Source organism: Aquarana catesbeiana, linkage group LG06 (genome assembly GCF_042186555.1).
Source record: "Aquarana catesbeiana isolate 2022-GZ linkage group LG06, ASM4218655v1, whole genome shotgun sequence".
NCBI classification, from domain to species: domain Eukaryota; kingdom Metazoa; phylum Chordata; class Amphibia; order Anura; family Ranidae; genus Aquarana; species Aquarana catesbeiana.
In genome coordinates, this window is record NC_133329.1 from 413341468 (window position 1) to 413353527 (window position 12060).

At 56.1% G+C, this 12060-nt stretch overlaps 1 protein-coding gene across 1 annotated transcript in view; it reads left to right on the top strand.

Annotated features, from left to right (window-relative positions):
- Window positions 1–11441, top strand: part of LMLN (leishmanolysin like peptidase) — an 87069-nt gene extending 75628 nt beyond the window's left edge. The window contains exons 10-17 of the mRNA XM_073634512.1: window positions 881–988; window positions 1080–1156; window positions 2371–2481; window positions 2567–2699; window positions 6424–6583; window positions 8832–8962; window positions 9120–9330; window positions 9888–11441. Coding sequence (XP_073490613.1) covers window positions 881–988; window positions 1080–1156; window positions 2371–2481; window positions 2567–2699; window positions 6424–6583; window positions 8832–8962; window positions 9120–9330; window positions 9888–9988 — 1032 coding nt within the window. The 3' untranslated portion in view covers window positions 9989–11441. The remainder of the gene's footprint in view (window positions 1–880; window positions 989–1079; window positions 1157–2370; window positions 2482–2566; window positions 2700–6423; window positions 6584–8831; window positions 8963–9119; window positions 9331–9887) is intronic.
- The last annotated feature ends 619 nt before the right edge of the window (window positions 11442–12060 follow it).

Consider the following 12060-nt stretch of genomic DNA (forward strand, 5'->3'; position numbering starts at 1 on the left):
AAGTTTTCCTGACACCAAGTTAGTTAAATGGTGACAGGGGGGAGCTCCAGCACACAGCCTGTGATTGACAGCTTCAGCTCTGCTCATGTGTGCTGTGTAAAGGGGGGGGGGGGTCTGTTCCCTACAATCAGCTCTCACTGAGCTCTGCAGAGTATAACTTCAGCACCCCTTCCCCTGCTTTCTGAAAGCTCAGACAAGCTTTCTAAATTCTGGACTTAGGTTATAGAGAAGAGAAGACTGCAGATAAACAGGTGATTTGTTTGATCTCTGTGTATCACCTGAGGCCAGTCACTTCACTGGGGATATGGAGGGTTTACTTCCACTTGAACTGTATAAAGCCTCAGCTACATACTCTACATTATACAGTGCTGTGGGATGGGGACTTCCGGTCCCACTCCGGGAACAAAATGGGGTCCAGCTAAGCACTGCTCAGCCACTCACAGGAAGATTTGTAATCTATGAATGATGGCAAAACTTCCTCTGATTGGAAGAGGCGGCAGATGACATCATGATATCCGTCTCTTCCAATCAGAGGATTCATTCATAGACTACAAAGACTACAAAGCTTCCTGTGAGTGGCTGAGCAGCAGAGAAGGTCCCGCCTCTCTTCCGGAACACGGCGCTGTAGCTACAATCAGGTAATAGAGCGCCACCTGGAATACACACCTGTTAGTGCAGGAAATAATTAGTTTGGGTCAGCTTGGCCCGAGGGAACTGTTAATTAAACATGGAGTTAGACTTTGAAGGTTGGACTGTTTTTCACATTCTTTCTAGAATAATCTATTTCTTTTCATGGTATGGTGGTTACATTTATTGTTCTATATAGAAGCAGTGATGATTGGGTAGGGTGCTCACTCTTTCGTTCGATGTGTGCGCACAGGACGAGGTCCGCAGACATTTTAACTGTCCGATCCTGGAAGGGATGGAGCTGGAGAACCAGGGGGGGATGGGCACGGAGCTGAACCATTGGGAGAAGAGGCTGCTGGAGGTACCGTATGACCATTCCCCATTCATATTTATCATCTCTTCTCATCTGATAGGCTGTCTCCTCACTAACCCCGCCCATTTCCTGCCCACAGAATGAAGCCATGACCGGTTCCCACACCCAGAACCGGGTGTTTTCCAGGATAACTCTGGCGCTGATGGAGGATACCGGGTAAGGCCTTTTATATTATCAGCATTGTTCAGATGGAGGTTGAAGGAAGTGCGTTCTTCTTATAGGAATATAAATCCTGAATAAAATTCTTAAAGTAAATATCATTTTAGACTTTTTTTTATTTTTTGTTTAAAAACTGCTTGTCGACTGCAATATGCAGGGGGGGTATATAAGAGGGGGGTACCAGCAGCCCTCCTGTATGGGGCCCGGGCAGCGGGTGAATCGGATGTGGGCAGAGAGGGTGATTGGTGCAGCAGAGGGAGCAATTACCTCCTCTTCCTTCTCCCCCCATTGGCTTTCAACTGCTGCAGAGAGAGCCATACAAAGCATTGGTTGCAGTAATTGCCCCCCCCCCCCTCCCCGCCACACCAATCAACATCCCTGTGCACCATACGTTTTCCCTGCTGCCCAGGCCCTTCTGTGTACAACCCCGCCCCCGCAGCACTGCTGGCTTCCCTCCGCTTTTTGCAGCCAGCAGCTGAAAGCACGCAAGAGTATCCTTCAAGATTGAGAGTAGGGGAAGGGTTAGGTAAATATGGCATATTTACCGGCCCTTCCCCTGAATGAACACAGTGAGTGATCGGTACTGTGTTCATTCATAACTGAAACATTGGCTGTATGGGGCCCCGTGGTTTCTAACAGCAGCCCTGACAATATGTGTATGTGTATATATATATATATATATATATATATATATATATATATATATATATATATATATATATATACGTTGCGGCTTGCCAGTGGTTTACCGGGGTTATGGATGACGCTGTCAGCCATAGCCCCGATATTTTATTTTTCAGCCAACGATTCTGTTTCTTGTGAAAGCGCTCCCAGCGGCTCAGTAACCACTGGATGGATTTCAGAAGTGGCAGGAGGGAACAACCCCCAAACAACCCCTCACTGCTCATTGGTGTTTCTCGGGCTTACTGTTTTCACCGGCGCACCCGAGAAATGATCCGAAGGTGCGACCGACTGGTCACAGAAGCTAACAGAGACCAGATTGTCTCTGATTGCCTCTATGGCCTTGGAGGACCAGAGTGATGTCATGACATTACTTCCTGTATAGGGCTGAAGTATACAATTTTTTTTTTTATGAAGCAAAAGAGGAGATAAAAAGGAGATACAAAATTTGCACTCGCCCCCATTGACATTTCTCGGTGCCGAGGATCCCTACAGATGTCTGTGTGTTATATGACTGATTACTGTTCCAGCTGGTACAGAGCCAACTACAGCATGGCGCAGAGACTGGACTGGGGCCGGGGGAAGGGCTGCGACTTCGTCATGAAGAGCTGCAAGTTCTGGATTGATCAGCAGAGCCGGCGGTAGGGATGTGATGTCATAGTGTGGTCTGTGCTGTGCAGTCTCTCTGTGTCTCTCAGGTGATCATTCATTGGACTCTCTCTGCAGGAATCGCAGTGTCAGCCCCTTCTGCCACACAATCCGGAGTAACCCTTTAAAACTGGCCTGCAGGCAAGACCAGAGAGCTGTGGCCATCTGTAACCTGCAGAGGTTCCCCCAGCGACTCCCCCAGGAGTATCAGGTAGTCTGTGGAGGAGGAACCTGCATCGTCCTCCCACCCTGCACTGCTCCATCCCACTGTATACTGTCCTACACCTGCGTGGGGTGGCGTGCCCAATATGCAGGGGAGGGATAGGAGGAGCCCCCAATATACAGGGGAGGGATAGGAGGAGCCCCCAATATACAGGGGAGGGATAGGAGGAGCCCCCAATATACAGGGGAGGGATAGGAGGAGACCCAAAATACAGGAGAAGGAAGGAAGGAGCCCCTAATATACAGGGGAGGGATAGGAGGAGCCCCCAATATACAGGGGGATAGAAGGAGCCCCCAATATACAGGGGAAGGATAGGAGGAACCCCCAATATACAGGAGGATAGGAGAAGCCCCCAATATACAAGGGAGGGATAGGAGGAACCCCCAATATACAGGGGAATGGTAGGAGGAGCCCCCAATATACAGGGGGAGGGATAGGTGGAGCCCCCAATATACAGGGGAGGGATAGAAGAAAGAAGCCCCCAATATACAGGGGAGGGATAGGAAGAACCCCCAATATACAGGGGAAGGACAGAAGGAGCCCCCAATATACAGGGGAAGAGATAGGACGAGCCACCAGTATACAGGGGAAGGGATAGGAGGAGCCCCCAATGTACAGGGGTGGGATAGAAGGAGCCCCCAATATACAGGGGAAGGGTATGAGGAGCCCCCAATTTACAGGGGAAGGACAGAAGGAGCCCCCAATATACAGAAGAAGGGATAGGAGGAGCCCCCAATATACAGGAGAAGGGTAGAAGGAGCCTCCAATATACAGGGGAGGGATAGGCAGAGCCCTCAATATACAGGGGAGGGTAGGAGGAGCCCCCAATATACAGGGGAGGGATAGGCGGAGCCCCCAATATAAAGGAGAGGGATAGGCAGAGCCCCCAATATACAGGGGAGGGTAGGAGGAGCCCCCAATATACAGGGGAGGGTAGGAGGAGACCCCAATATACAGGAGAAGGGCAGGAGGAGCCACCAATATACAGGGGAGGGTAGGAGGACCCCCTAATATATAGGAGAAGGGTAGGAGGAGCCCCCAATATACAGGGGAGGGGTAGGCGGAGCCCCCAATATACAAGGGAGGGATAGGAAGAACCCCCAATATACAGGGGAGGGATAGGTGGAGCCCCCAATATACAGGAGAAGGGTAGGAGGAGCCCCCAATATACAGGGGAGGGTAGGAGGAGCCCCCAATATACAGGGGAGGGTAGGAGGAGCCCCCAATATATAGGAGAAGGGTAGGAGGAGCCCCCAATATACAGGTAAGGGATAGGAGGAGCCCCCAATATACAGGGGAGGGGTAGGCGGAGCCCCCAATATACAAGGGAGGAATAGGAAGAACCCCCAATATACAGGGGAGGGATAGGTGGAGCCCCCAATATACAGGTGAAGGGTAGGAGGAGCCCCCAATATACAGGGGAGGGTAGGAGGAGCCCCCAATATACAAGGGAGGGTAGGAGGAGCCCCCAATATATAGGAGAAGGGTAGGAGGAGCCCCCAATATACAGGGGAGGGTAGGAGGAGCCCCCAATATACAGGGGAGGGTAGGAGGAGCCCCCAATATACAGGGGAGGGTAGGAGGAGCCCCCAATATACAGGGGAGGGTATGAGGAGCCCCCAATATACAGGGGGAGGGATAGGAGGAGCCCCCAATATACAGGGGAGGGTAGGAGGGGACCCCAATATACAGGAGAAGGGTAGGAGGAGCCCCCAATATACAGGAGAGGGTAGGAGGAGCCCCTAATATACAGGGGGAGGGTAGGAGGAGCCCCCAATATACAGGGGAGGGTAGGAGGAGCCCCCAATATACAAGGGAGGGTAGGAGGAGCCCCCATTATACAGGGGGAGGGTAGGAGGAGCCCAAAATATACAGGGGAGTGTAGGAGGAGCCCCTAATATACAGGGGAGGGATAGGAGGAGCCCCAAATATACAGGGGGAGGGTAGGAGGAGCCCCAAATATACAGGGGGAGGGTAGTAGGAGCCCCCAATATACAGGGGGAGGGTAGGAGGAGCCCCCAAGATACAGGAGAAGGGTAGGAGGAGCCCCCAATATACAGGGGGAGGGTAGGAGGAGCCCCCAATATACAGGGGGAGGGTAGGAGGACCCCCCAATATACAGGGGGAGGGTAGGAGGACCCGCCAATATACAGGGGGAGGGTAGGAGGAGCCCCCAATATACAGGGGAGTGTAGGAGGAGCCCCTAATATACAGGGGAGGGTAGGAGGAGCCCCCAGTATACAAGGGGAGGGATAGGAGGACCCCCCATTATACAGGAGATGGGTAGGAGGAGCCCCCAGTATACAGGGGAGAGATAGGAGGAGCCCCCAATATACAGGGGAGGGATAGGAGGAGCCCCAAATATACAGGGGGAGGGTAGGAGGAGCCCCAAATATACAGGGGGAGGGTAGAAGGAGCCCCCAATATACAGGGGAGGGATAGGAGGAGCCCCCAATATACAGGGGGAGGGTAGGAGGAGCCCCAAATATACAGGGGGAGGGTAGGAGGAGCCCCCAATATACAGGGGGAGGGTAGGAGGAGCCCCCAATATACAGGGGGAGGGTAGGAGGAGCCCCCAATATACAGGGGGAGGGTAGGAGGACCCCCCAATATACAGGGGGAGGGTAGGAGGACCCCCCAATATACAGGGGGAGGGTAGGAGGAGCCCCCAATATACAGGGGGAGGGTAGGAGGACCCCCCAATATACAGGGGGAGGGTAGGAGGAGCCCCCAATATACAGGGGGAGGGTAGGAGGACCCCCCAATATACAGGGGGAGGGTAGGAGGAGCCCCCAATATACAGGAGAGGGATAGGAGGAGCCCCCATTATACAGGGGAGGGATAGGAGGAGCCCCCAATATACAGGGGAGGGATAGGAGGAGCCCCCATTATACAGGGGGAGGGTAGGAGGACCCCCCAATATACAGGGGGAGGGTAGGAGGAGCCCCCAATATACAGGGGGAGGGTAGGAGGACCCCCCAATATACAGGGGAGGGTAGGAGGACCCGCCAATATACAGGGGGAGGGTAGGAGGAGCCCCCATTATACAGGGGAGGGTAGGAGGAGCCCCCAATATACAGGGGGAGGGTAGGAGGAGCCCCCAATATACAGGGGAGGGATAGGAGGAGCCCCCATTATACAGGGGGAGGGTAGGAGGACCCCCCAATATACAGGGGGAGGGTAGGAGGAGCCCCCAATATACAGGGGGAGGGTAGGAGGACCCCCCAATATACAGGAGAGGGATAGGAGGACCCGCCAATATACAGGGGGAGGGTAGGAGGAGCCCCCAATATACAGGGGGAGGGGTAGGAGGAGCCCCCAATATACAGGGGGAGGGTAGGAGGAGCCCCCAATATACAGGGGAGGGATAGGAGGAGCCCCCATTATACAGGGGAGGGATAGGAGGAGCCCCCAATATACAGGGGAGGGATAGGAGGAGCCCCCATTATACAGGGGGAGGGTAGGAGGAGCCCCCAATATACAGGGGGAGGGTAGGAGGAGCCCCCAATATACAGGAGAGGGATAGGAGGAGCCCCCATTATACAGGGGGAGGGTAGGAGGAGCCCCCAATATACAAAGGATTCGTATTTCCCAGATGTCGGTGACCCGCTAGGGAAGGAGGACATTCCGGACAGATAAATCCCTTCACCTGTCATGTAGAATTGAGTGTCTCCATCTGATATTCTGTCTCTCTTGTGTCTCCGGTGGTCAGTACTTTGATGACATCCCCGGAGTGCTTCCTCTGGATCTCTCCCATTACGGAGGTGCGGTGGAGATCGCTGACTTTTGCCCGTTCACACAGGAGTTCAGTTGGCATCTGAGCGGAGAGTACCAGCGCAGCTCCGACTGCACATTGGCGCAGAATCAGCCAGGTGGGTTTAAGGGGGGCACTGTGGGGATGAGGTGGGTGTAAGAGGGGCCTCTGTGGGGTGAGGTGGGTATAAGTGGGGCGAGGTTGGTGTGACGGGGTCATTGTGGCGCAAGGTGGGTGTAAGAGGGGTCACTGGGTGTAAGGGGGCACTGTGGGGTGAGGTGGGTGTGATGGTCACTGTGGGGTGAGGTGGGTGTGGGAGTCACTGGGGCGAGGTGGGTGTGGGGGGTCACTGTGGGGTGAGGTGGAGGTCACTGTGGGGCGAGGTGGGTGTGGAGGTCACTGTGGGGTGAGGTGGAGGTCACTGTGGGGTGAGGTGGAGGTCACTGTGGGGCGAGGTGGGGGTCGCTGTGGGGCGAGGTGGGTGTGGGGGGGGTCACTGTGGGGCGAGGTGAGGGTCACTGTGGGGCGAGGTGGGTGTGGGGGTCACTATGGGGTGAGGTGGAGGTCACTGTGGGGTGAGGTGGAGGTCACTGTGGGGCGAGGTGGGGGTCGCTGTGGGGCGAGGTGGGTGTGGGGGGGTCACTGTGGGGCGAGGTGAGGGTCACTGTGGGGCGAGGTGGGTGTGGAGGTCACTGTGGGGCGAGGTGGGTGTGGAGGTCACTGTGGGGTGAGGTGGAGGTCACTGTGGGGTGAGGTGGAGGTCACTGTGGGGCGAGGTGGGGGTCGCTGTGGGGCGAGGTGGGTGTGGGGGGGTCACTGTGGGGCGAGGTGAGGGTCACTGTGGGGCGAGGTGGGTGTGGGGGTCACTATGGGGTGAGGTGGAGGTCACTGTGGGGCGAGGTGGGTGTGGGGGTCACTGTGGGGCGAAGTGGGTGTGAGGGGGTCGCTGTGGGGCGAGGTGGAGGTCACTGTGGGGCGAGGTGGAGGTCACTGTGGGGCGAGGTGGGTGTGGAGGTCACTGTGGGGCGAGGTGGGTGTGGGGGTCACTGTGGGGCGAGGTGGGGGTCGCTGTGGGGCGAGGTGGGTGTGGGGGGGTCACTGTGGGGCGAGGTGGGTGTGGGGGTCACTGTGGGACGAGGTGGGGTTCACTGTGGGGCGAGGTGGGTGTGAGGGGGTCGCTGTGGGGCGAGGTGGGTGTGGGGGTCACTGTGGGGCGAGGTGAGGGTCACTGTGGGGTGAGGTGGGTGTGGGGGTCACTGTGGGGCGAAGTGGGTGTGAGGGGGTCGCTGTGGGGCGAGGTGGAGGTCACTGTGGGGCGAGGTGGAGGTCACTGTGGGGCGAGGTGGGTGTGGAGGTCACTGTGGGGCGAGGTGGGTGTGGGGGTCACTGTGGGGCGAGGTGGGGGTCGCTGTGGGGCGAGGTGGGTGTGGGGGGGTCACTGTGGGGCGAGGTGGGTGTGGGGGTCACTGTGGGACGAGGTGGGGTTCACTGTGGGGCGAGGTGGGTGTGAGGGGGTCGCTGTGGGGCGAGGTGGGTGTGGGGGTCACTGTGGGGCGAGGTGAGGGTCACTGTGGGGTGAGGTGGGTGTGGGGGTCACTGTGGGGCGAGGTGAGGGTCACTGTGGAGCGAGTTGGGGGTCACTGTGGAGCGAGGTGGGGGTCACTGTGGGGCGAGTTGGGGGTCACTGTAGTGCGAGGTGGGGGTCACTGTGAGGCGAGGTGGGTGTGTGGGGGTCACTGTGGGGCGAGGTGGGTGTCACTGTGGGGCGAGGTGGGTGTGAGGGTCACTGTGGGGTGAGGTGGGGGTCACTGTGGCGCGAGGTGGGTGTGGGGGGGTCACTGTGGGGCGAGGTGGGGGTCACTGTGGGGCGAGGTGGGTGTGTGGGGGTCACTGTGGGGCGAGGTGGGTGTGGGGGGGTCACTGTGGGGCGAGTTGGGGGTCACTGTGGGGCGAGGTGGGTGTGTGGGGGTCACTGTGGGGCGAGGTGGGTGTGAGGGTCACTGTGGGGCGAGGTGGGTGTGAGGGTCACTGTGGGGCGAGGTGGGTGTGTGGGTGTCACTGTGGGGCGAGGTGGGGGTCACTGTGGGGCGAGGTGGGTGTGGGGGTCACTGTGGGGCGAGGTGGGTGTGAGGGTCACTGTGGGGCGAGGTGGGTGTGGGGGTCACTGTGGGGCGAGGTGGGTGTGTGGGTGTCACTGTGGGGCGAGGTGGGTGTGAGGGTCACTGTGGGGCGAGGTGGGGGTCACTGTGGGGCGAGGTGGGTGTGAGGGTCACTGTGGGGCGAGGTGGGGGTCACTGTGGGGCGAGGTGGGTGTGGGGGTCACACAGACTTGTTAGGTAACCACTCAGTGTGTCTTCCTTCTCCAGCCACCTCCCGGAATTACGGGGCGGAGCGGTACGGACCGGACTCGGCTTGCCTGGAGCAGCGCTCGGTGTTTGTCATGGAACAATGTATGAAGCGGATGAGTTACCCGGATTGGGGCAGCGGCTGTTATCAGGTGATGTAGAGAAACCTTCATGTATTATGTGGGGGAAGGGCTTTGGTGGCCCACCTTGGTCATCAGTTGGAGGTCTCCCCCGTATCAGTCGTCCGATCTTCCAGAGAGCTCCGCCCTGTGATGTCATACTGACCCCGCCTCCCGTCTGTCCCCTTAGGTGAGCTGCTCCCCGGAAGGTCTCCAGGTGTGGGTGGAAGACTCTCCGTACCTTTGTACCCGCTCTGGACAGATACTCACCATCAGAGCCAACAGCAACGGCTGGTATTATGAGGGGGATCTGGTGTGCCCACCCTGCCCGGACTTCTGTGACATGTGCCCACCCGAGCGAGAGCCACCGCCAGACAACAGGACCAGACTGGCCCCTCTAGGTACCCCCCCCCCTCCCCCACGGCAAGATGGAGACACAATGAGGGGCATTTACTAAAGACAAATAGACTGAGCACTCTGCAAGTGCAATTCCTCCAGATCTTAGTAAATGAGGTGAAGCTTCACTTTACAAAGAACACCCAATCACATGCAAGGAAAATTTTAAAAAATATATATTTTTGTATTCACATGATTGGATGATGGAAGTCAGCAGAGCTTCCCCTCATTTTCTAAGCTCTGGAGCTACTGCCCCTGCAGAGTGCACCGTCTATTTGCCTTTAGTAAGTCAACCCCAAAATATGCGGAAGGACACTTTGTATCCTTCCATCCTAGACAGATCTTCTACAGGAAATAAAGAGATTTACTAAAACTGGAGCACTCAGAATCGGGTGCAGCTCTGCATGGCAGCCAATCAGCTTCTATCTTCAGCTTCTTCAATGAAGCTTTGACAATAATACCTGGAAGCTGATTGGTTTCTATGTAGAGCTGCAGCAGATTTTGGACTGTAAATCTCCCCCATTGTAGTGGAAAGTCCTGACCTCTCTCTCTTCTCCCTCAGATCTCTGCTCTCACTCCTCCAACCTGGTGGTCACCTTGTGGCTTCTACTGCTGAACTTACTCCCCCTGCTGGCCGGGTTCTTCCTCTGCGTCCACCAGTGATGGAGATAAAGCTGCTGTACCTTTGCTCTGGATCAGAGTGTCTCACTGTGTCCTGGTGACACCAGCCCCTCCCCCCCCCCCATAGCCAGTCTCTATAGTTTTACTTGAATTTCTGGAGTTCAGTGAGAGGTCTGGAAGTGCTGAATCCGGCCGTCTTCACTGTTCTATGAGCTGCTCGTGTGGATGGATTGCTCAGGAGAGGACGGCCATGTTTGGTTATAATCAATAGAAGGTGGTGGTACCCCATCCCCCACCCTCTCCATGACCTCCTCATTGCACAGCGTGATATTCCTGCGAAGAGTGATGCCGAGGAGGGGCCTTCACTATGACCCCCCTCCGGAGATTTACAAAGCGGTTCTCTTCATTATTCAATCGGTATTATTCATTTTTGAGCACTTTTTAAATTTGACGTGCGCTGTACAGGGAGCCCCGTTTCCTAAGAAGAGTCCCGTTTCCTGTCTAAGAAAAGCCGTTTCCTGTCCATTTCCTGTCTAAGAAGAGCCCCGTTTCCTAAGAAGAGCCTTGTTTCCTGTCTAAGAAAAGCCCAGTTTCCCGTCCATTTCCTGTCTAAGAAGAGCCCCATTTCCTGTCTAAGAAGATCCCCGTTTCCTGTCCATTTCCTGTCTAAGAAGATCCCCGTTTCCTGTCCATTTCCTGTCTAAGAAGAGCCCAGTTTCCTGTCCATTCCCTCTCTAAGAAGAGCCCCGTTTCCTAAGAAGAGCCCCGTTTCCTAAGAAGAGCCCCGTTTCCTGTCTAAGAAAAGCCCCGTTTCCTAAGAAGAGCCCCGTTTCCTGTTCTACAAAAGGGGGCGGTCCCTGGAATAGTGCGGATGACTTTATTCATTTTTTTGTTCTCTGACTTCCTTTGTGGATATTTTTATGACGTATTTTATGACTGCGGAGACAACAGAAGTTTCTGTAGCTGAGAATTGTGATTTATTTATTCTCTGTATGTGACCTGTTAGTGTTTTATTTCTGTTCAGTATTTGTAGTGTGTGAGTGGTGCAGACAGTGGAAGATCGCCCTGCCCCCGAGGGGGAGATTTACTAAAACTGGAGCTCTGAGCATCTGGTGCAGCTGTACCTGGGAGCCAATCGGATTCTACCTTCAGCTTCTTCAATTGAGCGAAACTCGCACCGTATCACAGCGGCATTCTAGTGCGACTCCATTTGAGAGACATCTGTGTGTCTATGCGGGTTCCTGCACAGATGTCTATTGAAATCACCCCCCAAAATCGCCTTTTGGGAACGTTGCCCACAATAGGCTGCGATTTGACAAATCGGCCCAGTGTGAACGGGGTACTAAAACCTGGAAGCTGATTGGTTACTATGTACACCTGCACCACATTCTGTGTGCTCCAGTTTTAGTAAATCTCCCCCCTAAAAGACCATCCCCCATCTACTCCTCACCAACCCCCCATCTACCCCTCACCCACCCCCCATCTACCCCTCACCAACCCCCCATCTACCCCTCACCCGCCCCCCATCTATCCCGCCCCCCCATCTATCCCTTACGCCCCCCATCTACCCTTCACCTGCCCCCCATCTATCCCTCACCCGCCCCCCCATCTGTCCCTCACCCGCCCCCCATCTACCCTTCACCTGCCCCCCATCTGTCCCTCACCCGCCCCCCCATCTACCCCTCACCCACCCCCCATCTACCCCTTACCCGCCCCCATCTACCCCTCACCCGCCCCCCCATCTATCCCTCACGCCCCCCATCTATCCCTCACCCGCCCCCCATCTGTCCCTCACCCGCCCCCCATCTGTCCCTCACCCGCCCCCCATCTGTCCCTCACCCGCCCCCCCATCTACCCCTCACCCACCCCCCATGTATCCCTCACCCACCCCCCATCTACCCCTCACCCGCCCCCCATCTATCCCTCACCCGCCCCCCATCTATCCCTCACCTACCCCTCACCCGACCCACATCTACCCCTCACCCGCCCCCCATCTACCCCTCACCCGCCCCCCATCTACCCCTAACCCTCCTCCAATCAACTGCTGGCTTTGTTTCTTTGTTTACATAAATTGGCAGTCACATGACACTCCAGTCCCCGGCCTTTCCTCCTCT